At 39.5% G+C, this 24,362-nt stretch overlaps 1 protein-coding gene and 1 pseudogene across 1 annotated transcript; one reads left to right on the forward strand and one right to left on the reverse strand.

Moving 5' to 3' along the window:
• Positions 1–1,297: 1,297 nt before the first annotated feature.
• LOC138824931 (cytosolic iron-sulfur assembly component 2B pseudogene) lies at positions 1,298–1,780 on the reverse strand (annotated as a pseudogene).
• Positions 1,781–5,672: 3,892 nt separating this feature from the next.
• On the forward strand, positions 5,673–15,646 carry LOC138824945 (zinc finger protein 420-like). The gene is made up of 6 exons (XM_070019339.1): positions 5,673–5,729; positions 10,035–10,161; positions 10,879–10,968; positions 12,291–12,391; positions 13,513–14,991; positions 15,395–15,646. Exons 1-6 carry the CDS (start codon positions 5,673–5,675, stop codon positions 15,644–15,646), a joined length of 2,106 nt encoding a protein of 701 aa, XP_069875440.1.
• Positions 15,647–24,362: the final 8,716 nt, after the last annotated feature.

Genomic DNA, 24,362 nt, shown 5'->3' on the forward strand with positions numbered 1-24,362 from the left:
TTGATGCTTTGGAAAGGAGCAATCACTTGCCGCTTTTGAAAGGTTTAGACCAACTTTCAGGAGGGAAGGTGAGCTGAGCTGAGGAATAAGCCAGAGCATAGTTATCAGAGGGTACAGGAGGGTATGGTTTAGGGTAGAAGGAAAACTATCACAACTGAAAGTATCGGTCTAGGTACCAATCCCTAATCCAATTCTCAATGATTTATTCAGCTTCTTTCCACAATTATTTATAGTATGTGATCTGTCATACTTATCTTCAGTGCCCCATCTGTGGATTTGCTGATGCTAGCTCTAACATGTTGGTACTTCCTGGCAGTTCAGAGAGTTGAAGAGACCTTTGGCCTTCTAAGAAAATTGTAGAAGAAACCTTGAGAAAATATATATTGCTCAAGGTTGTATGCTTTGTAGATGTTGTATATCCTGAAGATTTAGCTAGTATTACCCATTTGCCACAATCTTCTTAAAAAAGTAATAATTCACTTAGGAAATTCCTTTTGGAAATTGAAGTTAATAAGGCATAAACATTCCTTAAAATACCTTATAGGAACATGTTGGTCCTATTTTTGTGCACTTCTTATGGCATGTGCAACTTTAAAATGTTACTAACATGGATATTCTCTACTTTCTTTTTTTTTTGTTGTTTTTTGGGTTTTTTTTGTTGGGGGAGGGGGGTTGGTCGTGGGGCCTGAACTCTGGGCCTGGGTGCTGTCCCTCAGCTCTTCAGCTCAAGGCTAGCATTCTACCACTTGAGCCACAGCGCCACTTCCAGCTTTTTTCTTTTTGCTTATGTGGTGCTGAGGAATCTAGCCCAGGGCCTCATGCATGCAAGGCAAGCGCTCTACACTGAGCCATCTTCCCAGCTCCTCTACTTTCTGTTGTTGATAAATTACAATTTCTCCAAAAGAATAATGAGCATATTTTACACCACTTAAAATGAGAGAGTGCCTAAAAATATATTCCAAGACAATTGATAAACTATAATTAAAATACAATGCCCTCTTTTTGTGTGCTAGTCCCAGTTCTTGAGATCAAGGTCTAAACACTATGAACTTCTTTTGCTCAAGGGTAATGTTTACCACTTAAGCCACATCTCTACTCCCAGCTATAATTGGTAGTAATATGTCTAATAAAATAATCTGAAATAGAAATTTTTTAATGAATATAAATTAAAGGTTTATTACAAAATGCAAAATGTTAATTTCTCATTGTCATTGATTCAAGAAAACAAAGTCATGACCCCTGGATGCAGCTGGGGCCAGTAGAGACCAGTATGCAGGCTGGGAGTCAGAAGCCAAGCTTAAGAACGAGCTGACAGACACTGATTCACAACCTCTAGTAGGTGGGTGTTCTCCAGGGCAGCTGCTACTCGCTCCTTATCTGTAAGCTGTTTGTTCACTGCATGCTCCGAGGCGTGGGTTCCTGAGGTAATGTGCACATCCATCTTGAAACGCTGGGGAAGGGATCGCAGAAGCTTGACTTTGATAGACAAACCAATAAGGGTGGCCATGCTGCAGTGCAGAATGGTGGGCATGAAGGCCACCGCCACTGTGCTCTCAGGGTCTCTAACCTGAACCCAAACTTGCTCTACTACGTTCAACTCCTCTAGGGTCAGGGGATGCCCTGGGTCATTGATGGAGCGAGTAAGATCGAAGATCTCTGGTGCATCAGTGCTGTAGGGAACCTCCTCGTCCTCCTCCCCTGCAGTCACGGGCCACTCCCCAGAGCGCTCATAGATGAGGGGGTTTGCATTCTCCAGCAGGCCACGGCCACCGCCTACCATCCAGCAACTGCGGCCAACCTGAAATAGAAATTTTTTAATGTTTAAGGAGTGATCTTCAGTCACTTATGTTTATGATGATAGTCCAAATCCCAAAAGAAAAAAATGCCCACCCTGAAATATATTTCACTCCCAGTGTCAAGCATTGTGAATATAGACACATTGCCAATAATTAAATCTTTTAAAGTTTTTTAAAGTATGAAAGCATTCAGGTGATGCGGACAAAACCAGTAGTAAGATACAAACGTTGCTTTAAAATGATTCATATTGTCTTTCCTAAAACATCCTCACTGAAATCTGCAGAGTAGATTCTCATTCTTGGCAAATATCACCGTAAAGTTCTTTTTTTTTTTCACCAATAGAGAATTCAACATAATTATCTCTAATTTTATTACCAAACATTTATATAGGTGATCAAGGACTTTGTAGGTCTATGTGTTTCTGTGTTTTCTCACAGAGCAATTATGTATGGTCAGTAAGATGGTGTTTCAGATTTTACTTCCTTTTTTTTTCCTTTTTTATTGTCAAGGTGATTTGCAGAGGGGTTGCAGTTATATAAGTAAGGTAATGAGTACATTTCTTTTCAAACTTGTTCTTCCTTCCCTCAATTTTCTTTTACTTTCCCTCCCCTACAACCCAGTTCATGTTATTTTAGATTAGCAAATTTCCATTCTAAGTAATTGTGTAAAAAAAAAAAACCAGAACTGTGGATAATAGCAATTCCTGTGTGATAAACCAACAAGTATAAGCAAAAGTTCACAGCTATTTAATTCATTATATTTAACTTTTATGAATCTAAAATTTGGGGTGTCCTCAGCTTAGTCTTTTGTGTTAATGTTGTTTAAGAAACATAGAAAACTTTAATATTCTGGGTCCTTTGCTGAGGGTGGTTGGTTGGGATTGTGTCACTCCTATGAGCAGTATTTTATGTTGCATCTTTATTAGGCCCTGTATCTCCAGCAGGATGGCCAAGGTTCTTTTTTTTTGGGGGGGGGGGGTCCGGTCATGGGGCCTCAGCTCTTCAGCTCCAGGCTAGCGCTCTACCACTTTAGCCACAGTGCCACTTCTGGCTTTTTTCTTTTTCTTTTTTTTTTTGAGAGTAGAATTCTGTTTTATTTAAAGATAGGATTTTAAAGGATTGGGACTTCTGGGTATGTTTTTTTCTTTCTTTCTTTCTTTTTAACTGTAAAATGGGGTCAAAGTTAGTTTCATATTGAGCTGGAAGATTTTCCTCCTATGAACCTAATGCAGGCTGAGTTCTCTGTTACCTCTTGACCAAGCAATTCTGACGTGGTTGCTGTTCCATGGCTTCATGGAAGGACGTGAACGCATGCATGCATGTATGTATGTATGCATGTATGTATGTATATATATGTATTTATTTTTGTGCCAGTCCTGGGCTGAAACTCATGCACTGTCCCTGAGCTTTTTTGCTCAAGGCTAGTACCACTTGACCCACAGCATCACTCCTAGCTGTGTGTGTATGTGTGTGTGTGTGTGTGTGTGTGTGTGTGTGTGTGTGTGTGTGTGTGTGTGATTAATTGGAGATATGAGTCTGAGTTTTCTACCCAGGCTGGCTTTGAACTGAAATCTTCAGATCTCAGCCTCCTAAGTAGCTAGGATTATAGGCCTGAACCATAGGCTCCTGGCTTTATTTATTTTTTTAAATCTACAAATGGGGTGACATTTTTGTTCTTTGTCTACAAACATTTCCTCTTTCTGCCTATGTTTACAACATGTGTCTCATCGAAGGCCTGCTACCTGGAGTTGGCCTATAGACATGCCATGTTACAATCCCTTGTATCCTATTTCACAACCCTTAGAGGATGCCCCAAACCACAAACGGAACTGAGCCTTGAAGGACCAATGGTTTTCCTATCCATGTACACCTAGGATAATGTTTCGTTTGTAAACTAGGTACAATAAGGGGTTGGCAAAAACAACAATCACAACAACAAACTGTAAGAAGTTAGTTAATTTTTGGAATCCTCCACTTAGTATTTTCAGACTGCATTTGCTTGTAGAAGCCGAGAAATGAGGTCATGTGCTCTAGGGGCTGCTTCCAGCCAATAGCTGACCATTAAAACATTCTTCCAGTTCCTTCCATTTTCATCCCCAAATTGAAAGCAATGGTAACAGCCTCAGGTAGTTGATCACATTTTCCTTTGCTCTGCTTATTGAATCAGATGAAAGCAGTTGGGGAATCTCTAAATTCAATAGAGTATTAGAAGGAAGAGTGACAGCCAGGAACTTCTCACTGATGAGTAACAGACAGACCAATTTCACTCGTAAGTCTTCATTCACAACATCCACCAGATCTTGTAGCCAATGCAACTTCATCTACAAACTGCTGGCCCATGATAGGTGCTGTTGCGGTTTGAATGTGCAGTGGAAACTTAAATCCCCAAATGGTTTCATGCTCATTATTAAAGAGCTTGAAGTTGTGAGTCCAAGCTCTTTCTCTCTCATTGCCCCTTCCTCTTCTGCTTTCTGCTATGAGATGATGCAGCATGAAGGGTCCCTCTATCTTGCATTTCCCAGCTTAACTCCACGGCTGGTCTTCAAAACCCCAGGGCCTGCTTCCAATCCGGGCTTTGACAGCATAAGCCATTGACAGGCTGAAGGCCTTGTCATTGCTCCCTTTCCACTTTGGACATGTTACTTCTCCAGGACTTGAAATGTGCAACTTAGAATCTCTTCCAAATAGGGAGCATCCTCAGTGCTGGTAAGTAGTTTGCAGGGTCCCTAAGACTGTTCACTTCAGCAGGACCAAGGCTTTGGCGGTCAGTGGCACTTACCCCAGGCCCTTCTGCATACCCAGATGACAAACATACAACCAGTCTAATGGAACTGTAGGCTGTCAGGGAAGCTATCCCAGGGAGGTGTCACCACAAAGTCCAACAGGAGGTGCTGGAGGAAGCACTGCTTTCTGGAGACTACATCCCACTGCCTGCTGCAGAAATCAGGGTACTGGGGAGTGCGCGGCCTTTTGGGCCGGGAGGTGAGGCGAGGCCGGGGCTGGGCAGGGCCGTGCTCCAGGCCCCAGAGTTCTCTGAGTTCTCTGTGGCCAGGCCCCTCCCGCATCCTGCTGCCGGTGGCAGGGGTCGCCCCAGCTTTTTTCTTTTTGCTTATGTGGTGCTGAGGAATCAAACCTAGGGCCTCATGCATGCAAGGCAAGCGCTCTACCACTGAGCCACCTTCCCAGCCCCCAAGGTTCTTAATTTGACTGTTTAGGAAAGTGAGAATTAGGAGCTTCTCAAACCTGTGTTTGCATCATCTTTACTGGTGTCAAGCAGGTTCAATGGCAAATAGCAAGTCATTGCACAAGGGTGCTCTGAGTATTTCGATACAGGGAATTAGGCCATTTGACAACCATTATTGGAACACTATAACATTAAAAAAACGAATTGTATATATTTTTTCCGGTATAACTCTGGGTGAGAAAAATTAAGTTATAACATACATGCATTCCATGGTGTCTAAGTATGTATGAGGTAGAGCACAAATGGTCACTGGAGTCCTAAGATGGATACCTGTGCATTAATAGATTAATAGCTCATGTGTCCCTAAGTGTATTTCAGTAATAACTAGTTTTACTAAAAATGTGATATAATTTTTTTTGGTTTCAATTATTCAATTATTTTGTGGGAACATTAGTTTTTATGAATTCTACATGTATATTAAACATAGACATGAATTGCTTTTATACTATACCAACTAATGGACTGTGGATTTGTCTTTAGTGTTCAATGCTTTACTTCACACTTGAAACAATCTTCCCTTATAAGAAGGCTTTATGCTTTTCCAGCTTATGTATAATGGTTTGAGCAGGAAAATCTGGGGCAAAATCACACAGGTTTTTTCCTGACTCTGTAATTTGGCTTATCTTCCAGCCATGCTTCCAGAATCATCTGTTCATTGTCAACAGCAAGAAAGAATGAACGGATCTCTGGTGAGTTGCTTTTTATTCCTCTTTACTGTACATTCCATTTTATGAACCTAAGTATGTCTAAGATTTAAAAACAGAAAAAACAGGTCCAGCTTGAGGAACATGTTCATAAATTAATTAAAAATTGCTTATAGATTTAGTAGTTTATAAAATCTCACCTTTTGTCTTGAGTGCAGATTTGCTTGTTTCCAATGTTTTAAAATTTATTTATTGAGATGAAGTGATTACTTAAATTTCCACAATATTTTGGGATAGTTAGCCAAAGTCAAAACACATTTTTAACTTTACAAGGCTAATTGTCATCATCATGGTCTATGAAGCTTGTGAACTCTACAAACTTTGACAATACAACTATCTCTTCCATGTCGGGTGATATGCACATTTCTTTCTTTGTGCTTAGTGTAAGCTATTCCCTCTTTCTCTCTCATTCCCTCCCTTGCACCACTGCCCTTGAGTTGTGTATGTAGTTCACTTTCATGGATGTCCAGGGCAGCTGATAGACCCCTTTGCTGTATTTTATCACTTGTTTCTTTCTGATTCTATACCCTCCTCCTAGATTTCCTCATATGTGCACTTGTATATCAGGGAGACCATATGTCAGCTTGGCTTATTTTGCTCAACATGATTTGTTCTAGTTCTATTTTCCTACAAATGTCATTATTTTGTCCTTTCTAATGGCTACATAAAAAATTCCATTGTATATAGGTACCACAATTTTGGATCCATTCATCTGTAGTGGGCATCTGTGTTGTTTCCATATCTTGGCTATTGTGAAAAGTGCAGCAATGAACATGGAGGTGCATGTGTCCTTGTATCCTGGTTCCTGTTGCTCAGGGTAGATACCTAGGAGTGATATAGCTGGGTCATAGGTAAGGTGTATGTTTAGTTTTCTGAGGAACCTCCAGACTGCTTTTTCCAGAGTGGTTGCATTAGTTACATTCCCACTGCTAATGCATTCCCACCACTAATCTTTCTCCACATCCCCACCTTCATTTGTTGTTGTTTGAATTTAGGATCTAAGCCATTCTGACTATGGTAAGGTGGTACCTCAGGGTTGTTTTTATTTGCATTTCCTTTATGCCCTGGGATGATGAACATTTCCTGTGTTTAATTGCCATTTTTATCTCTTCTTCTGAGAAATTTCCCTTTAGATCCCTTTCCCATTTAATTATTGGTTTGTTAGATTTGGGAGAGATTAGTTTCTTGAGTTCCCTGTATATAGTGGATATTAGGCCTTTGTCTGGTATATTGCTGGTAAATATCTTTTCCCAGTTGTTTGGCTGTCTTTCTAGTTTGGTAGCTATGTCTGTAGCTGTGCAGAAACTTTATTTTAAGGTAGTCCCAGTTGTCGAGTCTCTCTCCAATTGTTGTGACCCTGGGACTCTCTGTTCAAGAAGGTACTGCTTGTGTCTTTAAGTTCCAGTGTCTCTCCTACTCTGTCCTGCGGTAGTTTCAGAGTTTGAGGTTTGATGTTAAGATCTTTAATCCATTTTGAGTTGATATTAGTGCATGGTATTAGGCTGGGGTCCACTATAGTTTTCTGCATGTGGCTGCCCAGTTTTCCCAGCACCAATCGTTGAAGAGACTATGTTTTTTCCAGTGTATGTCTTTAGCTCCTTTGTCAAACAGCAGCTGATGGTAAGTATGTGGTTTTATTTCTAGGTCTTCTAGTCTATTCCATTGGTTTTCAGGTCTATTTTAGTGCCAACACAAAGCTGTTTTGTTATTATGACTCTATAGAAGAGCTTGAAATCTGGTATTGTGATACCTCCTGCTTTGCTCCTTTTGCCTAGGATTGCTTTGGGTATTCTAGGTCTTTTGCAGTTCCTGATGAATTTTTGGGTTGTTTTCTCTATTTCCATAAAGAATGTCATTGGGATTTTTATTGGAACTGCATTGAATTTGTATATCATTTTTGGCAGGATGGCCATTTTCACAATATTGATTCTGCCTATCCAAGAACATGGAAGGTCTTTCCATTTCCTGATGTCCTCTTTAATTTCTTTCTTTAGGCTTTTATAGTTTTCACTAAATAGGTCCTTTACATCTTTGGTTAGGTTAATTCCTAGCCATTTGGAGGTTATTATGAATGATGTTGTTTTCCTGATTTCCCTTTCTTCTTGTATATTGTTGATATACTGAAAGGCAACTGATTTTTGTGCACTAGTTTCATATCCTGCTACTTTGCTCAAGTGACTTATAAGTTCTGTGAGTTTGGGAGTGGAATTTTGGGGGTCGTTTAGGTATAAGATCATGTCATCTGCAAATAGGGATAGTTTAATTTCTTCCTTCCTTTTGTGGCTCTCTTTAATGTCCTTTTCTTACCTTATTGCTCTGGCTAAGGATTCCAGAACTATTTATTCTAGATTTTCTACTCACTAGCTTTCATTATTTTTCTCGCTCTCTCTTTTTGTATCTATTTTTCTATCACTTTTTCATTTTCTTTCTCTCAGGGCCTCTTCCATCCATCTGTCTCTTTTTTTCTTTTCTTCAACTGATCTATCTGGGAACTAGTTTTTCTTACTGATCAATTTAATTTGCTGATGTGGCTCTTAGAATTCAGATTTTTATTATCCATTATATAGGGAAAGTGTTGCCTAGATAGTTCTATGGGATTCCAGAGCCAAAGAAAATTAGAAAAACCTAAAGACATATACACATAGAGAGATTGTTAGTTATTTCATTATAATTTTGATATGAATTTTTCTCATTACTATTATTTACTATTTGCATATATTCTTCAGTTTTTTTCCCATTTTAAAATCAGATTTTCTGTGCAGTAGTTTTGGATTGGTTTTATATTTTCTAATGCATTCCAGTAATTAACATATTTAGAAATATTTGAGAACATTTTCTTTTATACCATGTTTTTTCTTTTTGGTTCATTGTACCTTTTGAAGGAAAAGTTTTAAGTGTATGAATTTAAATAATGTTTAGCTTTGTATCAGATACTTTTGGTGTCCTATCCAAGGAGTTACTGTCAAATCTAATGTCATGAAGCTTTTCTTCCCTCCTCTCTTCTTTTCCTCCTGCCCTTTCCCTCTCTTTCCCTCCTCTCCACACCTCTCTTGCCCCTCTTCTTTCTTCTTTTCCCTACCCCTTTGCTCCCCTTCTCTCCCTGTTCCACTTTTTCTTTTCTCTTTAGCTCTGAGATGAGGATTGCTGTGTTGTCACAGTTGGTATCTAACTTGGAAACTCATTTGATATTCCTACCTCAATCACCATCATACCTTTCTTGGGCTAGTACTGGATCTTGAACTCACAGCCCTCATAGTCAGTTAGCTTCTTCATTCAATGTTGGGCCCATCACTTTAGCCATGAGTCCAACCTGCTTATTAGCTGCTTAAATTGAGTTGTCTACTCAGGCTGGTTTATAGACCTCAGCCTCCAAAGTAAGTAGGATAGGATACCAGTTGAGCCAGAAGCAATTGTTTTGTTTATTCTTACCTGAATATTTAACATTAACAGTTAATTGGATATTACAATGAAACAAGATTATTGTTATTGGTTTATGCAGAATTAATATTCAACCTAAACTCAAATATTTCATGATTCAAATTAAGTGTTGTATTTTATTTCAAATAATCTTTTCAAGAAATATTTTATTACTCCCTCACCTATAGTCTATATTGTAGGAGGTAGGCAGTGTTTACAAAAATTCATGCTAGCAGTTCTTTTTTACTTAGGAAGGAAGTATCAGAATATCTATGACCTTACTACATTCTTTAGAAAATTAATAACAAAAATGATTGACATAGGATATTGTTATTGTGGGAACTAAGTCAAATCTTGTATGGCCTTATCAATCATTAGCTACTTTCTTGAGTACTATTACTCCATTTAACATTAACCTGGACACTGTGCTTTTTGTAGATCTACTAAAGTGGTATGTAGTCCATGTGATGTCCTTAATGTGTTTTGATTGCTTACAACAATACTTTTTAATAGAAGATCTAAATAGGCTCTTCACTGGGAAGAAAAAGTAATTTTTTTTACTATATTGTTACCCTAATATGTAGTAAATTTTATCAAAACATCTTTCTGGTACCTACTTATATTTAATGTTATCATGTCAGGTTATTAGCTCCTTAGAATTGTTATCTTCTTTCTCTTGCTAGCACCAAAAATGTGTTCTGATTTATTAGGGAATCTTTGTATTTTAATTAGTGTTAACATAGAGGCAAAATATTTGATTTTTAATTCTCCCAATGTATAGATGACACAAAATACATGTTAAAAGGGTGAAATTCCGGACCTACTGTTCCCATGACTGAAGGCTAATTATTTGATGGAAATATACCCTCACAGAAGCTGGTGTCATTTGATGATTTGTCTGTGGACTTTAGCTGGGAGGAGTGGATGGACCTGGACACTGCTCAGAGGACCTTGTATAGAGATGTAATGCTGGAGACCTACAACAACCTGGTGTCTTTGGGTGAGCAAAAGTCATACTAATTTGCAAAGTCAAATGATTTGTTTTCAGTAGATATCTGAATATTTCTCAGATTTTCAATAGTATTTAAATGTAAAGTTCCAGTGTGTGAGAAGTATCATGTCTTCCAAAGGAAAACTTCAACTTTATCATGTAACTCTTGAGGCAATTTTATTCTCATTCTTCAAGGAGCAAATCAGAAATTTGACAAAAGTTTTAAACTATGCTCCACTAACAGGAGACTGTCTTCCAAACTTGAGGTGATTATTTTAGGTGGTATACAGTAGAAGAGGTATGACTATTGGAAATATGAACTGGAAATCACTAGTTGAAAGTGGCTATTTATAATCCAAACCTGTCCCTGGGTGCAATGGTTCAGGCCTATAATCCTAGCTACTCAGAAGGCTGAATCTGGGGAATTTCAGTTTGAAGCCAGCAATGGCTGAATAGTCCCCATGAGACTCTTATCTCCAATTAACCACTCAAAAATTAAAAGTGTAGAGGGGACTTAAACTTTTACAATGCTATCATAGAGCACAAGGGCCGAGATTAAGCAACAAAACCAGTAAAATAAATCCAAAGCTGGGGGAAAGTCAATCATGAAGCCAGTGAAAACTGAGAAACAACATTTAAGAGCAACATTGTGAACAGGATGTCTGAGATGTTAGAGGAATAATGACTCAGCATGAACAATAGTTCTGCACTGGTTCTTATTAACAGAGCACTGTGTTCCTAAACCTAACTTGATTGTCAAGCTGGAGCAAGGTGTAGAACCATGGATAGGAGAAGCCTCAGACAAGAATTTCTCAGGTAAGTTAATGCACCTTGCATAGTGACATTGGATCCAGCCCCCAGTTGGTAAGTTCATCTTGTGCTGAACTGAGCAATAATGTTCCTAGTCAGAGAATTATGTGATCCTTTATCTCCTTTGTGAATCAAGAATTAATATGGAGATACCCTGAATTCTGTGTGGCAGTTGAGTTATAGTTAGCAATTCTCTTTCTCTGTATGGAAATCATTCTGAAACAAACCAACAAAAAGTAATGGAGGAAATGAGATATCATTTTCTTTGAAACTAGCACAATCCGGGTAAGTGGAAATAAGGAGTACTTCTGGGCTACTATCCTTTGAGAAAGCAAATTTCTTTTTTTGGCGGGGGGGGGGGGGTCCAGTCGTGGGCCTGAACTCTGGGCCTGGGTACTGTCCCTCAGCACTTCAACATAAGGCTAGTGCTCTACCATTTGAGCCACAGTGCCACTTTCCGGCTTTTTTTTTCTGCTTATGTGGTGCTGAGGAATCAAACCCAGGGCCTCATGCATGCAAGGCAAGCGCTGTACCACTGAGCCACCTTCCCAGCCCCAGAGAAGGCAAATTTCTTATCAGTCATGGTTGGCAGAGACTGGGATTCAGAACCAAAGATTTTAGTATAGAGAGGATAATTGAGTGATCTTTACCTGGAGGATATTTGGTCTTCCATGAATCTAAAAGGCAGGAGTGTTAGAAAAGGAATTTTGATGAAACTTTGTTAAAGATGGAGAGAAATGGTTTTTAAAATTCTCAAAGGGACCTAAAAGTAATTCTTACTAAGAAGTTAGAACTGAAGAGATATAGGTATGAATCCTTACTTCTGAGAACAATTCCTGTTTAAGTGAAAGGACAAGGGGTGTATAAAACATTCTTTTGGTCTCTGAATCTAGAAAATATTACTTTTCCTAACCTACTAGTTAAGAAAAAAGCAGCACAGTACATAAATTTTTTCAAGAAAAATGAAAAACACAGCAGCTATCCCCTTATGATCAAACAAAAGTATATTTGAGAAAAACAACACCGTAATTACTAAAGGCAGATGGCTAGTACTTGGCTTAAAATTCTAGCAGCACATAGTTGAGTGATTTGAGTAAATATTTCCTCTGATATAAAAGAAGAAAAAATTTAAACACAAAAACATTATTTTCCACTGGAAGTAATCAGTATTACTTCAATACATTTGAGAAAAAAGCATATATTTTCTATAAATCATTTCTGACTTTGATATTTTAAAATCTCTAACAGTTACAATGAAATAAATGTCTACACTAAGTGAACTTTGGATTTTACTTATTTTTTATATTTTTTTCTATGACTCATCTTAGATGTCCCAGGAATTGAGGATGTGATTAAGATGTGCCAGAAAAGTCCAGATGAATGTCTGTGTGAAGCAACAGTCACGAAAATTAACACAGTGGAGGAAAGGGTGAGATTAGTAATGACCCTTAATTTGAGCTCAAAACATAAGCCAGAGGTGATTAGAAATAATGTGAACTCCTTAGAGATAAGGACTGAGGATTTCATTGAGTATCAGTATAGTGAGCCTGATGAGATGCATGCTGCATGTAGGCCTGGTGTGTCTCCTGTAATTGAAGAATCCTGCAGATATTCAGAACATTTTAGTCAAAAGTATGAGAACTCCAAATGAGCTGCAGAATTTTGAATATGGAGAAGGGAAGTATTAAACTCAGAGACCATATTCTTTTTTTAAATTTTTTCTTATTTAAAAAGCTTTTTTGTCAGTTGTGGGGCTTGAACTCAGGGTCTGTGCACTGTCCCTCAGCTCTTCAGCTCAACGCAGTGCTCTACCACCTGAGCCACAGCACCAATTCCTGTTTTCTGGTACTTTATTGGAGATAAGAGTCTCACAGACTTTCCTGCCCTGCCTGGCTTTGAACCACAGTTCTTAGATCTCAGCCTCTTGAGTAACCAGGATTACAGCATAAACCACCAGTGCCTGGGTTAGAGATCATATTCTTTTTTTTTTTTGGTCATGGGGCTTGAACTCTGGGCTTGGGTGCTGTCCTTGTGCTCTTCAGCTCAAGGTAAGCACTTTACCGCTTGAGTCACAGCACCACTTTCGTTTTTCTAGCAGTTTATTGGAGATAAGAGTCTCATGAACCTTCCTTCCTGCCCGGGCTGGCTTTGAACCGCAATCTTCAGATCTCAGCCTCCTGAGTAGCTAGGATTACAGGCGTGAGCCACCAGCGCCCGGCTAGAGATCATATTTTTTAGATGTAACTGGGTTTGTGTGAGAGAGACCTTCCACTTAGTAAATATAGAAAAGACTATAAGTCAGCTCTCCTTGTCTAAGAAATACTTCAGAGAGTAAGGAGAGCACCTGAATGTATGGTCTGTACGAAAACATTCTACTTTAGCCTTATAGTCACTACACATCAGAAAATATACTCAGGACAGAATCCTTGTCCATGTAGTGGACATTAGTCCATTAGTCTTTCACTAAAGCAATATACCTTACAAAACCTCAGAGCAAAGCTCCAGAGGAGTAGTCTGATGAGTTTCCAATTTGCAAAATTTATCTTTCAGAAGTCAGACCTGACTTTCCAGCCTGAAACACGCACAGTAGAGCTACCCTATGCATATGAGGAATGTAGGAAATTTCCCACCCAGAAGTCATCTCTCAGCAGGCATCGGAGAACTCACACAGAAGAGAAAACTTCTGAATGCAAGAAATGTGGAAAGACCTTCAGGCAGTCATACCTCATTTTTCATCAGAGAACACACACAGGAGAGAAACCTTATGAATGTAACAAATGTGGAAAATCTTTCAGACACAAGGCAAACTTTACTGTCCATTGGAGAATCCATACAGGAGAGAAACCTTATGACTGTGACAACTGTGGAAACTCCTTCAGACATAAGTCAGGCCTCACTTTGCATCAGAGAAGACACACAGGAGAGAAACCTTATAAATGTGACAAATGTGGAAGGTCTTTCACCTGTAAGACACACCTTCATGTTCACCACAGAATACACACAGGAGAGAAACCTTATAAATGTGACAAATGTGGAAGGTCTTTCACCCGTAAGACACACCTTCATGTTCACCACAGAATACACACAGGAGAGAAACCTTATGCATGTATAAAATGTGGACAGTCTTTCACCCGTAAGGCATCCCTTCATGTTCATCAAAGAACACACACAGGAGAGAAACCTTATGAATGTGACAACTGTGGAAACACCTTCAGACAGAAGTCAGACCTCACTTTGCATCAGAGAAGACACACAGGAGAGAAACCTTATAAATGTGACAAATGTGGAAGGTCTTTCTCCCGTAAGACACACCTTCATGTTCACCACAGAATACACACAGGAGAGAAACCTTATAAATGTGACAAATGTGGAAGGTCTTTCACCCGTAAGACACACCTTCATGCTCATCAAAGAACACACACAGGAGAGAAACCTTATGAATGTAACAAATGTGGAAAATCTTTCAGACACAAGGCAAACTTTACTGTTCATTGGAGAATCCATACAGGAGAGAAACCTTATGAATGTGACAACTGTGGAAACACCTTCAGAAAGAAGTCAGACCTCACTTTGCATCAGAGAAGACACACAGGAGAGAAACCTTATAAATGTGACAAATGTGGAAGGTCTTTCGCCCGTAAGACACACCTTCATGTTCACCACAGAATACACACAGGAGAGAAACCTTATGCCTGTATAAAATGTGGACAGTCTTTCACCCGTAAGGCATGCCTTCATGCTCATCAAAGAACACACACAGGAGAGAAACCTTATGAATGTAACAAATGTGGAAAATCTTTCAGACACAAGGCAAACTTTACTGTTCATTGGAGAATCCATACAGGAGAGAAACCTTTTGAATGTGACAACTGTGGAAACACCTTCAGACAGAAGTCAGACCTCACTTTGCATCAGAGAAGACACACAGCAGAGAAACCTTATAAATGTGACAAATGTGGAAGGTCTTTCGCCCGTAAGACACACCTTCATGTTCACCACAGAATACACACAGGAGAGAAACTGATGCCTGTATAAAATGTGGACAGTCTTTCACCCGTAAGGCATACCTTCATGTTCATCAAAGAACACACACAGGAGAGAAACCTTATGAATGTAACAAATGTGGAAAGTCTTGCAACTGGAAGGCAGAACTTACTATTCATCAGAGAACACACACAGGAGAGAAGCCTTATGAATGTAAGATGTATGAAAAGTCCTTTACCTGAAAGTCAACCCTCAACAAACAAAAGAATTCACACAGGTGAGAAACCATATAAATGTAACGAATGTGCAAAGTCTTTCATCCAGAAGACAGAACTTCATGTCCATCAGAGAATACACACAGCAGAGAAAGCTTATGAATGTAAGATATGTGAAAAGTCCTTTACCCAAAAGTCAACCCTCAACAAACAAAAGAATTCACACAGGTGAGAAACCATATAAATGTAACGAATGTGCAAAGTCTTTCATCCAGAAGACAGAACTTCGTGTCCATCAGAGAATACACACTGCAGAGAAACCTTATGAATGTAAGATATGTGAAAAATCCTTTACCCAGAAGTCAAACCTCAAGAGGCATAAGAGAATTCACACAGGTGAGAAACCTTATGAATGCAATAAATGTGGAAAGTCTTTCAGCCGGAAGTCACATGTCACTTTGCATCAGAGAACACATACAGGATAGAAACCTTATGAATGCAACAACTATGGAAAGATTTTAAGTGGAGGTCACACATGATAGAATTCACACAGTTGAGAAACCTTATAGATGTAACAAATGTGGAAAATCATTTAACCAGAACCTCCCAACTCAGCAGGCATAAGTGAATTCATACACATGAGAAATCTTAGGAATATAACAAATGTGGAAGATCTTTCACCTGGAAAAAACTCAATTTATATCAGAGAACCCACACTGGATAGAAGCCTCATGCATGTAGCAAATGTGCAGTTTTTCACTCAGAAGGCACAGCTTAGGATTCTTCATTGACTACCCACAGGAGAGACATATTATGAATACAACAAATGTGGAAAGTTTTTCAAGAAGACATAGGTCAGTTTGTCTCAGAAAATACCCAGAGGACAGAAGCCATATGAATGTAACAAATATGGAAATTCCTTAGCCATTAAAGCATAGCTGAGCCCTGGATTCAAATAGAACATGACATCTATACAATGAATAGATTATTCTATGCCACAGTTCCATGTTGGTTGTTGTGGACATGTTACTCCTGCCTATGTTATTCCAATTGTCTAACCATGGGAAAGTCAAGTGAGCCTTAACTCTACATCCTTTATATTGCAGCTCATAGATAATATCTACTGTTTCCTGTGATCTCAACCCAGCCCTGAGGGAAGGGTAGATTGTTTTTAAATACTTCCTCAGAATCCCAACACTCCTGAGTAATGGTAATGAGAAAAGAATCTAGTTGAGTGCTGGAGAGCTATCTCCTGGAACCCTTCATTCCTCTGTATAATGTCATGGAATCCAAAGCCAGAGCAAGTTTTTTTCCCTTTCTTCAAATCTTCATCAACTTATCCTGGAAATACTGATGCTCTAGTAGATAGCCTAAGCCAGGAAAAGATTCAAATCATGAATGCCTACCAAGTCTACATTTCCACTCCTGGCGAAAAATAGGTCACCTTCTTCGAAATGGACTTTTTCTGAAGGACATGAGGAAGAGCACACTTGTACAATCCACTCACCATCTTGCTGTCAAAGACCTCTAGGGACCCTTTCTGATCAGTAGGTGACCCCACCTGTGACCATTGTTCTACGTGGCTCCCAAGATGGTTCACAGATCAGAACATCCTGAACCAATTACCAATTGATATCTGTGCCAAGAATTCACTTTTCCTTGACTGATTGGCCCCGGTTAGTCTTTTGTCCTACTGAAGTGATGCTATGAAGGGAATGACAACTTTCTGCTGATTACTGATGTGAGTCAAACACGCCAGGGGTCAAGGTCAGCTGAGAAAAGTTATCTGCCTCTTCAGGTACTCCTCAACAATCAGGGGCCCAGTCAGTCTTACCCTCACCAGGTGCTTCAGGATAGATACCCAGTCACTCCCACAGTCCTTAACTCACTGAGAACCATCCAAGCTATTTTCCCTTCATCATCCACTATGCACTCTACTGACCTGATGACACTACGCCTTGTGACTACTTCCTCAGGATCCCCCTAGTCACAGGGACAAAGTTATCTTCTCTCTTTCAGGGACAGTTATCCTCTCTCTCTCTCTCTCTCTCTCTCTCTCTCTCTCTCTCTCTCTCTCTCTCTCTCTCTCTCTCTCTCTCTCTCTCTCTCTCTCTCTCTCTCTCTCTCTCTCTCTCTCTCTCTCTCTCTCTCTCTCTCTCTCTCTCTCTCTCTCTCTCACACACACACACACACACACACTACTCTGAAAACCCATGTAAAATTTCTGGATTTCCATGTCTAATGTTTTCTATTTGGACATCAACACAAATAAGATGATGCACAATTTGTTTCATGATATTCTATTACTATATTTATCTTTTTTTGTTTGTGCTCATAGAGAGCTTTAAACTCATGGCACATTAGTCTTTGGTTTTTATGCTCAAGCTTGGTGCTCTACTCCTTATGCCACATATCAAATTTTGATATTGTTCTATTTTGTATCACGAGTCCTTCTGATAAGGGCAGTGAAGGTGTGCCCCCTGTTACATTTTCTCTTCTAAGATGTTTACAAAAAGATGTTTACATTCAAAGAACTACAATATTTTAAATTAGAAAAGTATTTTTAAAAATGGTTTCATTGCAGAACCTTAAGTCAAAATGTAGTATTTTGTTGCATATTTAAAAATAAGTAAAGATATTGTTTGGTTTTTTTTCTTTCTTCCTTTTTTTTTGTCTTTCCTGGGCCTGGGCACTGTACCTCAGCTCTTCAGCTCAAGGCTAGCGCTCTACCATTTCAGCCACATCACCACTTCTGCCTTTTTCTGCTTATGTGGTGCTGAGGAATCAAACCCAGGGCCTAATGCATATAAGGCAAGCACTCTACCACTGAGCCACCTTCCCAGCCCCTATTAGAGAATTTTTAAAAAGATGAGGAATAGCTGGGCACTGGTAGCTCACACCTGAAATCCTAGCTTTTCAGAAGGCTGAGATCTGAGGATCATGGTTGAAAGCCAGCCCAGGAAGGAAAGTCCATGAGACTCTTATCTCCAATAAAAACCACTCAAAAACTGGAAGTGGCGCTGTGGCTCAAGCAGTAGAGAGCTCCCCTTGAGCTGAGAAGCACAGGGATAGAGCCCAAGCCCAGAGTTCAAGTCCCACGACTGACCAAAAAAAAAAAAAAAAAGATGAGGAATATAGATTAAGTAACATTGAGCAGTCTCTTGTAAAAGCAGCATTCAGAAACTCTAAACATACCTCCATAACAATAGTAAAGATTTCCCATTTCTCAGAATTTTAGAAGGAACCTGAGCATATCCCAACTGTTCACAAATGTGAACCTCTTGGCTCTCAATGACAGTTGGAGTTGAAGGCAAGACTTCATTCTTCATCTCATTGTGGTAAGAGGTCATAGAATGTTCACATTGAGCACCTGCCAACATACACATTGACATCGTATTGTTTCAAAAATAAATCCCACAACCACATGTTACTATAATGTCTGGATATGAAATCATTTTAAAATGGCAAAAGAGAGCATCAATCAAAATGTACTTTCATTGATTGAAAATTTCAGTGTGAATTAAAAAAAAAACAATAAAATTGGATTGGAGGAAACGCCATCACTGGAGCCCGTGAACTTCAAGATCCAGGGCCAAGTCTCAGCCTTAATGCCACTCCTGCCACCACCCAGAAGCCACTGAAACCCTGTCTGTCCTCCACCACCTACTCAGGACACAAAATCCAGTCATGGGTACAAATGAGCTGGTACAGAAGGCCAAACTGACCTAGCAGGCTGAGCAATATGGTGACATGAAGTCTCACTGAGCAAAGAGCTGAATTGTCTAATGATTAAAGGAATCTTCTCTCAGTTGCTTACAGAAATGTTATAGATGCCTATAGGTCATCTTAGAGGGTCATTTCAAGTATTGAGCAAAAAAATGGAAGGTGCTGAGAAAAACAGCAGATGATGAAGAACATAGAATCAAGAATGAGCTAGGAGATAGCTACAATGATGCACTGTCACTTTTGGAAAAGTTCTCTATCCCTAGTGCTTCACAAGCAGAAAGCAGTCTTGTATTTGAAAATGAAGAGAGACTACTACCACTACTTGGCTGAGATTGCTGCTGCTGATGACAAGAAAGGGATTGTGAATCGTTCATAACCAGCATACCAAGAAGCTTTTGAGATCAGCCAAAAGGAAATGCAAGCTGAGTGCTAGGGGTTCACACCTGTAATCCTAGCTACTCAGGAGGCTTAGATCTGAGCATCACCGTTCAAAGCCAGCCCAGCCTGGGCAGGAATGTCTGAGAGACTTTTGTTTTTCTTGTCAAAATAGTGTACAGAGGGGTTACAATTACATGAGCAAGGTAATGAGTACATTTCATATCAAGCATTGTTGCCTCCTCCTTTGTTTCCCCATCCCATCCCTTCCTATCCCCCCCTCACATCTCATCACACCCTCCACCCCCATGTGCCAAAATTGTAAAATTCGTTTTTCGGCATAACGTGTTGTACTTCATATTGTTGCAATGGGTCCACCTGTATCCCTATTTAAACAATTTGTTTTTTCCTTTCCCCTCCACAAATTATACAACATCAAATACAGTGAAAACAGGGGTTATACCATCAGGGAGGGACATACAAAGCAATAAAGAAATCTTATAAATATGTTAGAAACAATAGCAAGATAGAAACATTTGAGACTCTTATATCTGATAAACCTCTCAGAAAACCAGAAGTGGCGCTGTGGCTCAAGTAGTAGAGCACTAGCTTTGAGCTGAAGAGCTGAGAGACAGTGCACAGACCCAGAGTTCAAGCTTCACAACTGATAAACCTATCAGTTTGGGTCTGCCCCTTAACTTCTCTGTGTTTTATTATGAAATTCTGAACTCCCCAGAGGAAGCTAGCTTTCTTGCAAAGACAGCTTTTGATGAAGTCATTGCTGAACTTGATACATTCAGTGAAGAGTGGTTCAAAGACTGCACGCTAATAACGTAGTTACTGAGCGAAAAGTTGACATTGTGGATATAAGATGAAGTGAAAGCAGGAGAAGGAGGGGAAATTAAATGGCTTTCCAACTTTTGTCTGCCTCATTCTAAAATTTATACAGTAGACCATTTGTCATCCATACTGTCCCACAAATAGTTTGTCGTTTATGATTTATGACAGGTTTACGTTGCTTCTATTTGAATTTCTATATTTCCCAGGGTTTTTTTTGTTGCTTAATATTAGGGGAATAGATATTGCCCATTAACATTTAGTAAGCTATCTGTTTTCATCTTGAGATGACCAATATGAGGATGTAGAATTTTTATACAAGTTGTAAATGTTTGGCATGTACTTTGGTACATGGTGACTTCACAAAGGCCAGTGTTAAAACTGCTTCCAGGTCAAAGTGAAGAAATTTTCCTACATATTGGTTTGTACTGGTGGAGAATAAAAGGGAAAACTGGTTCCAGGCACAGGTGTAGTTATTCTGGATATTAGAAAGTTTGGGCGCACTTGCAGGGCTGTGGTACAAACATATTCCATGGCTGTTACATGCTGGAATCATGTATTTCTGTGGAAGAGTTATCTCAGTGTGCACAACTTAGAGTACAGCACTAGAAGTATTCTTTGACACAAAGTTGCGTCTCAATTAACTCTGGATAAGGGCAGAAATGGTTCACATTCCATTATTTGTAATGTTTGCTCATTATTTTTGCTACACATTTTATTTGTATTTAAATGTTTTAGGCAACCTACAAACAAATGTAAAAGTAAAGATGCAGTGAAAATGAACTGTTTGGTAATCATTATTACTACTTTCTCTACAACTTTCATGTAAATTAGTCTTTTGGTTTTGAAACACCTCAAAAGAAATTGTACATTATTATAAACTTGTTCCTTACTCCCTTTTGGCAGCTAATGGGCTTTCACCAAGTTTAAAGTGCAAAGTTTATCACAATAGCAAAAATACTAATCTATCTAATGACCATCTCCTACAGAGCCAAGTTTTTCCTTTGGGAGGGGAAAATTGATTTGAAAAGTAATATGTTCCAGTTAAAATTTTGATATATAGCATTTTCTAACTTAGGAAGCCACAACGTTTTTGACCCATCATGACATTGGTTAGCATTAACTATAAATTCTGTTTTGGTTTTTGAGAATTTCTTGATTCTGTTTGCCTTCTGATTTTGGTCATCTTATTTGTCAGGTGCACAGGATTACCTTCCTTTTTTTTAGTCTTCTGTCTTGTCACCAAACATTCCTCCTTGGTGGCCATGTGCTTTGGAAAAGGTCACATGACTTTTCTGGCTCTACTTACTGTCTAAGATCCCTTGCTTTCTTTGCTTGCATCCCACAAACTATTAACCTCATCCTCTACTGCAGCATATCTCACCTTACTTGATGAGACTGTATATCTCCTATAAACTCTATCCCAAATGGTCTGCCATTGTTTGCCTTTAAATCTTCTCTAAGTAATGATGGGTCTGAGTTATACCAAATCTCACCCTACAGAGTATTTCCTCAGAATGTTACAGAAGACACCAAATAAAAGTGCCATTTTAAAAGACAGGTGGGGCTGAGAAGGTGGCTCAGTGATAGAGTGCTTGCCTCACAAGCATAAGGCCCTAGTTTCTATTCCTCAGCACCACATGCACAGAAAAAGTCAGAAGTGGTGCTGTGGCTCAAGTGGTAGAGCACTCACCTCAAGCTGAAGAGCTGAGGGACAGTGCCCAGGCCCCACGACCAAGAAAAAAAAAAAGATATATTTTTTTTCTTTCAGAATGTAAGATCCTCCAGAGCAGGGACAATATTTTCTGTATGTTCTATTATGTCAGTACACTGTAAATGCTCAATAAATATTGATTATTGGAGGCAAAAAAAATCTGCTGTCATTGGAAATATCAACTATACCAATTACTATTCTTGAGTTTGATATAGTTCTAAAATAAAAACTGCCATTCTTTCAAAGAAACAGACACATATGTGTATATAAACACACATACAATGCTTTGGAGTAATCAGATTACATTTCATTAATATGAAATATTAAATCAGTGTTTTGTATAAATCAGTACAAACTCATCCAGTCAATTGAATCCATCCAGACTCCTTCATAACACCTGTAAACTTATCAGATCTTTTGCACAAGCATTAGTCCTCCTGAGTTAGCTGGTCAGGAGAAGCCACAACAGGACACAAGGTGTATTATCAGGGCCTTAAAAATAGGCCCACAAAAGAGGTGTGATCAGTTTTGAAAGAAGGGATGGATATCAGTAAGATTATTAAATTATTTGGGATTGAAAATCAAAGAAATGAAGATCTCTACAAAGAAGGGGACTAAAAAGAAAGGAAACACCTCTGAGGTCCAATCAGTCCAGTGTTCATGTACAAGTCTTCCAGGGGTGATGGGCCACAGTGTGATGCCCAGGGGCCCACATGCTTAACTGCTCAAGGCAGGATGAGATGAAGTCTGGGAGCCTGTATACAGGAAGGCTGAAGGTCAAGGTGATAGGAGGCAGAACCTCTATAAGAGGGGCCCTTTGTGTGTAATCCTCGTTACTCAGGAGGCTGAGATCTGAGGATCAGGGTTCAAAGCCAGCCCAGGCAAAAAAAAAAATCTATAAAACTTTTTTTTTTTTTTTTTTTTTTTGCTACTCCTATGGCTTGAACTCAGCATCTGGGAGCTATCCAGAGCTCTTTTGCTCAAAGGTAGCACTCTATGCCACAGCACCACTTCTAGATTTTTCTGTAAATAATTGGAGATAGGAAACTAACAGATTTTCTTGCCCAGGCTGGCTTTGAACTGACATCCTCAGATACCAGCCTCCTGAGAAGCTAGAATTAAAGGCCTGAGCAATTGACACCTAGCTCATACGAAACTCTTATCTCCAAGTAATCACCAAAAGGCCAGAAGTGGAGGTGTGGTTCAATTGGTAGAGTGCTAGCCTTGAGCATATATATTAAGGGACAGCACCCTGGCTTGAGATCAAGCCCCAGGATCAACAGAAGGAATAGAAAAGAAATAATCTGAAAATCACAAGCCAGGAAGATGCAGGATATGGAGCAGAAGGAGTCTACTGTGTTTATGTAGGAGATAGACAAGGTGAGACCCAATGAGACCAGAGAATGGCAACATGCAGCATTTTGCATCTTTACCAGCAGGTGGCACTAAAACAACAAGGTTAGGCAGGCCTAGTTGGTTGGATCTGAGTAATGAGCAGGTGATTTTGTATATTTGTCAGGTGTTGGGGGTGGAATGGGGTGAACTGAGGCCCTTCAGGATTCCTTCATTCTTCCATTATCTTGCTCATCATTCCATTTTACAGATGAGGAAAGCTCTGAGCTGATTTTTTAAATTAGTTATTTGCCTGATTTTTGCTAGCATTGGGGCTTTAACTCAGAGTCTGTCACTCTTACTTGGCTTTTCTTCTCAAGGCTGGCACTCTTCCCACTGGAGCCATATGTTCACTTTTGGGATTTTGCTGGTTCATGGGAGAAAAGAATCTCTCAAATATATCTGCTGGGGCTGGCTTTGAACTGAGATCTTCAGATCTCTGCCTCCCCGAATAGATAGGATTACAGTCGTAAGCCATCAGTGAGTTGTTTTAGAGATGATTTTTTAAAGTAATATTTTTTTCTTTTTCTTTTTATTGTGAAAATACTGTGCAGAGGGGTTACAATTACATGGGCAAGATAATGAGTACATTTCTTATAAGATAATATTTCTGTGTTCATCCATGGTGTGTGTGTGTGTACCCTCGTGCACACATACACACACACACACACACACACACACACACACACACACACACACACACAGAGAGAGAAGCAGGGACATTGTCCAAGCCCAGTCAAAGGACAGAGCAATGTTCACACCAACCATTTATTGTCCAGTGGTCTTAGATTTTGGGTGAGGGGAGGGGAGTGTTCTGTTACTCCCTGCCTTTTGGGCTATTCCTATTCCTTCCTGGTGACTACTTTGTTTCTCATCACAGACTCCCAAAACTCTCCTAGGGAGAACATCCTTTCTACCAGAATGGGAGTTCAGGGCTGCCACCCCCAAGAGCTCATGTCTTTCTTTCCAGCTGTAGGCTTTCTCATTATGGGAAGAACATGGGCTCACGAGCCAGGGATCATAAATTAGCCACCTTTACTGCCTTAACCTGAAACCTGCCACATCCCTAGATGGAGGCTGGACACACAGACTTCATTCCTTCATTCTGCAAGCCATTCCTTTGCCATACTGCACATGGCAGCATGCGTGATCTGGGA

The sequence above is a fragment of the Dipodomys merriami genome, unplaced genomic scaffold (assembly GCF_024711535.1).
Source record: "Dipodomys merriami isolate MVZ:Mamm:240054 unplaced genomic scaffold, mDipMer1.0.p SCAF_130, whole genome shotgun sequence".
NCBI lineage: Eukaryota > Metazoa > Chordata > Mammalia > Rodentia > Heteromyidae > Dipodomys > Dipodomys merriami.

Coding starts and splice junctions, on each gene's coding strand:
- LOC138824945 (XM_070019339.1), top strand. CDS start 5,673: ATGCTTCCAGAATCATCTGTTCATTGTCAACAGCAAGAAAGAATGAAC. Junction 10,969..12,290: donor CTCAGACAAGAATTTCTCAG/GTAAGTTAATGC, acceptor GACTCATCTTAG/ATGTCCCAGGAATTGAGGAT. Junction 12,392..13,512: donor TTAACACAGTGGAGGAAAGG/GTGAGATTAGTA, acceptor TTTATCTTTCAG/AAGTCAGACCTGACTTTCCA.